We start from the raw sequence: 4,624 nt of genomic DNA on the forward strand, positions 1-4,624 counted from the left end.
AAATATTGGTTTGTAGATAAATTGATGGAGCTTGGAGCTCTTCTCTGTGCTGGGTATATCAATATTAAGTAACCCAGTTTGCTGTCTATTGTCTGAATTTTAAATACATTTATTCCATTACATCCAAATATGGTCACAGCTGCGTACAGGGTATCGGCTAGTCGACCAGCCGGCACTACCTATGCTGAATTTGAAATTTTCTGTATGTATTTTATTATTTTTACTTACATATTTAAATGGTTATTTCATTAAATATTTTTAATTATTTAATTATGTGCATATGTAATTTTAATTATAATTATATATATAAATCTGTTCGTTTTAACTATTAAAAATACAAACACAAACATGCATGCAGTATTTTTAATATTAGTTCAAAACAAGTATTTGTCTAACTGGTTGTATTTTATTAGGGTATTCAGTGAACGGCGTCAGCTTTCATCTTCCATTCATTCCACTTGTTTATGTGCCGCATATTGAATGAATCACAAATCTCCGAATTGCATTTCCCCACCTGCAAATGACTCATAGCAGAGAGTAACTTTAGCTCAAGAGCACACGCAATACATACGTACATACACACAGACATTTATTTACATGAATACATATAAATAATAACATATGAGCATATATATGTATGTGTGTATGTTTGTACACTTAAGTAATAATTTGCTGTTTATGCTGCTATGTGAAGGCCACTCAGCGCTAAATTGAGCGAAGAGAGCGGATCACCAGCTGATAAGCTCGCTCTCGATTCGAGTTTTGTGCTCAGTCAATTTATGAGAAAGCGATAGCCGTAAACAGACACAAAACAGACCCAAAAAAAAAGCAGTGCCAGCAAAAACAACTACAAATACGGCTGACCAGCTCTCTGAGAGTGACAAACTGTTAGCGTCGCTCTCTGTGCGAAGGTTGCTTGAGAAGTATGCGTAAAGAACTTATAGGTTGTTGTGAGAGACTCCCAAAATAATATGGGCATTTCCATGTAAGAACAAATTGGAAAAGGTCAAGTTTTAAAAACTTATTTTTATTTTTTAATAGCATTTAAGTTTCACTATATTTATTAATAAGAAAGATGAAATCAATCAAATTTTATGACATAAAAAACGAAACTCTGCGAAGTTGTGCAAACTGGATTAATGAACCAGTTTATACCAGGGACCGTAAATAATGTTTTTTTTTTAATTACAAAAATCACTCGATAATCATTATTAAATGATTACATATTCTTGATCTATGATTTAATACCTTTCATATGATACACCACATGTCGAAAAGAAGCCGTAAACTATTGTTGAGTTTTATTTTGAGCCTAAAAAAATAAATATCATTTATAATCATTCCTTTTGAGTTTTTGTTTTGATCGAAAATAATAATTATCGGTGAAGAAAATCGTTAAAATTATTATATAATCATTAAAGTGTGATTTTTAAAATAAAACATATAATGATTATACAAAATGAAAAAAAAATAAAGTGGAATATTTTGATTATATCGAATAAGAATAGTAAATAAAAAAAATTAAAAAAAAAAACAATTAATTATTTATGTTCTTCATAAAGTTTTCTTCATTTATGTCTAGGCACAACTTTTGTGACTACCCACGCTAACATGTGCTCTCTTTCCCTCTCTCTCACTTGTTCTCTTGCTCGCTCCCATTCGTGCTATTTTGCGAGTGATCTAAGCTTTTTGAGTCGTTTAGTCGTTTCGTCGCCGCCAAAGGCTGAACGCGTTTCTTTCTCTGCGCGCAATGTGATTTTTTTTTTGTGACACCCGTTGCACATTTGTTGTTGCCGTTGGCCCGTTCGCTGGTTATTCTTTTTGTTGTTTTTTTTTCTGGTTGTTTTGATTGTTGTTGTTGTTAGTGTGTTTTGCGTTTGTTTACGCATTGACGCTGGTCATCGCTGGTCATTGCAATGTCTGTTAACCATGGCTACGACCGCAAGTATTTGCGCAGCATTGAAGGCCTGTCCAAGATCACCTGCCTGGTAAGTCAGGCTGCTAATCACGCCCACAACAAACACACATACACTTACTCCCATTGTTGTTGTACAGCTTTGCGGCTTCGTTGGATTCCTGTGCATCGCCTGCAGCTCGGTGCGGTTGAGCAACTTTCGGGGCTGCTTTTATATGATCGTTGCACTGCTTGGTTTTGTAACGACGCTGGCGTTGCTCGTGCCTCGTTGCCTGCGTCTCGGCCAGGGCTGGCGACTCGACGCGACGCGCTGGTCGCTCTCCGTGCACGCAGCCCTCGCTCTCTCGCACTTCATTGCCTCCGGCTTGGTGCTCTCGTTGGATATTGGAGCCTATACAGCGGCAGCGGTGAGTTTGTCTTCATCTCCAACTGCTTTTGAGTTCTTGAGTTTGCTGACATTGACCTTGTCTCTCTCTCTCTCGCTCGCTCTCTTTTTTTCAGTTCTTTGGCCTGACGATATTCAGCATCAACGCCCTGGAGGCCTATGGCAGTTATCGACGCTGTCGGCAGCGCGATGTTGCCACCCAAACAGTTTAAAGTTTAAACTACAACACAACTCTTGTCCTAAGCTAGTGTCAATACTGACTGTGTATGCGTGTGTGTGTGTATGGATGTGTGTATTAGTATTAATAAAGTCTGAGTTTTGCTAGTTAAGCCAAAAAGTCACAAAAACTACTCATCGCTGTTGTTGTTGATATTCTTTTGATTAACTTATCAGACAAAAGATACTACGAGTGAAGTCCAACTGTGATTAGAAGAAGAGCAAAGTGAAGTCGGTCAGCAATGCGGGTTATCATTTATCATAGAGACGGACGGAGAAGCAGCAGCGGATCGTTGAGTTATTATTATATCACAAAAGATATTGCTGAGGTATTAAACAAACTCAGCTTGGACAATGCGAAACAATGGAGACCAATAGAAAAAGAGGGAGAGAGGAAGATGGAGACGAATCAACAATATTGGATGATTCAACAGACTACAGTTCATTCGCACGAGATGCCGTTAACTCCTCTCCAAGTATGACAAAAGCCGATCAAGTTGAGGGCACTGTAGATATCAAGACTATAAAGATAGTAAGCAGAGCTTTACTATACAACAAAAAGCACATCAATACATGTTAATACAATATCTGTCTGGATACTTTTGTTAGCTTTATTGAATGATAAAAATTGACTACTTTGCATGCTAAAGCTCATTTAAGGAAAAACTGAAAAATACAGAGTAGATTAAATATGCTTAAAGCTAGCAAAAGTGGTTAAAATCTTTCGAAAATTGAGAGTTACAAAAGTCAAAGAGTAAACAAAACATTTAGTAAACATAAAATGCAGCTTAATGTTAGGAGAACTAATTTTTCATTTTCTCAGTGTAGCTGATGTTCATAAACTTTGGATTTATAGAGGAAAAGAGCTGTAGGCACTTTAAATACTTACTCATCTGGTCAGTTGTTCAAGAGAATTCTGTAACGAAGCTTTAAGCTTTACAATATTTAGCTACCCCCGACAACAACAACGACAACAATAATAACACCAATAACAATAACAACAAGAATAACCTCTTAGCTCATTGTCAGCTGTTGACACTATGGCAACTCTGGTTGTCCGGTTCCCTTTGGGCAATGGGTCACATGGCGACGTCTGTTGCTTTGTTAACTTGAAAATTTGCACTTGTTACCCCTGCCACAACAAGCGTCTCTCTCTCTCTCTCTCTCTCCACCCCACTCTCTCTGTCTCTCTTTGTCTCGCACGCGTGTTTTATTCACCTCATGTTGCTTTTCTTTTTTGGGTGGCAGCAACAATTGATGTTGTTGTTGTTTCTTTTCTTGGCAGTTGATGAAGTTTTTTGTGCTTGCCCCCAACGTCGATTTTAAGCTTGTTTATTTATGTTATTGTTACGACTGTTTGTTGTTGTTGTTACAGTTGTTGTTGTTGCTGCTGTGTCTGCCCCATTGGCATAGGCAAATCTTGGCTAAGTACTTGTGTGTGCATGTGTATATCTACATATTTATTAAGCTAATGAACTGTGCCATATCTTAGTGCAATTTATGTGTAACCACCCCCCCACTACACACACACACACACACACCCCTCACTACTACACACGCTCAGACAGTTTAAAGTAGAACCTTCCAACTCTCTCTCTTTCTCTCTCTCTCTCTCTCTCTCTCTCCGTCTGTGTTAGTTAAATAAAGTTAAAGTTGCGAGTGGTTAAGCTTATATGTACGTTAAGGGCATGTCCTTGAACCGCAATACCCTACACACACTCACACCTACTCACGCACAACAAATATGAACTTTGAAACGCGCAATTGCTGCGGCAATTGATCAATCTAAAGTGGAGCCTAAGCAGTGGCAGGAAGAGGTATGCAGAGGAGGGGGTGGTGCATCATTGACCATGACACAGCAGCAAGTGGTGTGGTATGTGTGTTGGGTGTTGACGGGGGAAGGGGAGGGGGTGGCAGCGTGATTGTGACCATAACGAGCATTTAATCATTAGTCAAACTCACTGCCAATAGTTGAGTGTGGTTCAATATGAGCACATACAAAACAATCGCACCACTCAACGACTTAAGCAACCACCCACTCGGTCACCCACTGTTTCAACACTTTGGTCATGCCAGTCACGCAGTGGTCAAATTAATTAGCACAGTTG

At 38.6% G+C, this 4,624-nt stretch overlaps 1 protein-coding gene across 1 annotated transcript; it reads left to right on the forward strand.

The window, feature by feature from the left end:
- The first annotated feature begins 1,771 nt into the window (after positions 1-1,771).
- Positions 1,772-2,648, forward strand: LOC117784237. The gene is made up of 3 exons (XM_034621914.1): positions 1,772-1,988; positions 2,056-2,322; positions 2,417-2,648. The coding sequence occupies exons 1-3, from the start codon at positions 1,917-1,919 to the stop codon at positions 2,510-2,512; spliced, it is 435 nt and encodes a 144-aa protein (XP_034477805.1). The 5' UTR covers positions 1,772-1,916; the 3' UTR covers positions 2,513-2,648.
- Positions 2,649-4,624: the final 1,976 nt, after the last annotated feature.

Source organism: Drosophila innubila, chromosome X (assembly GCF_004354385.1).
Source record: "Drosophila innubila isolate TH190305 chromosome X, UK_Dinn_1.0, whole genome shotgun sequence".
Classification (NCBI taxonomy): Eukaryota; Metazoa; Arthropoda; class Insecta; order Diptera; family Drosophilidae; genus Drosophila; species Drosophila innubila.

Excerpts from the sequence above, each read along its gene's own strand:
- LOC117784237 (XM_034621914.1), top strand. The coding sequence starts at position 1,917 with ATGTCTGTTAACCATGGCTACGACCGCAAGTATTTGCGCAGCATTGAA. Across the intron at positions 1,989-2,055 it reads TGTCCAAGATCACCTGCCTG|CTTTGCGGCTTCGTTGGATT; the intron begins GTAAGTCAGGCT and ends GTTGTTGTACAG. Across the intron at positions 2,323-2,416 it reads GAGCCTATACAGCGGCAGCG|TTCTTTGGCCTGACGATATT; the intron begins GTGAGTTTGTCT and ends TCTTTTTTTCAG.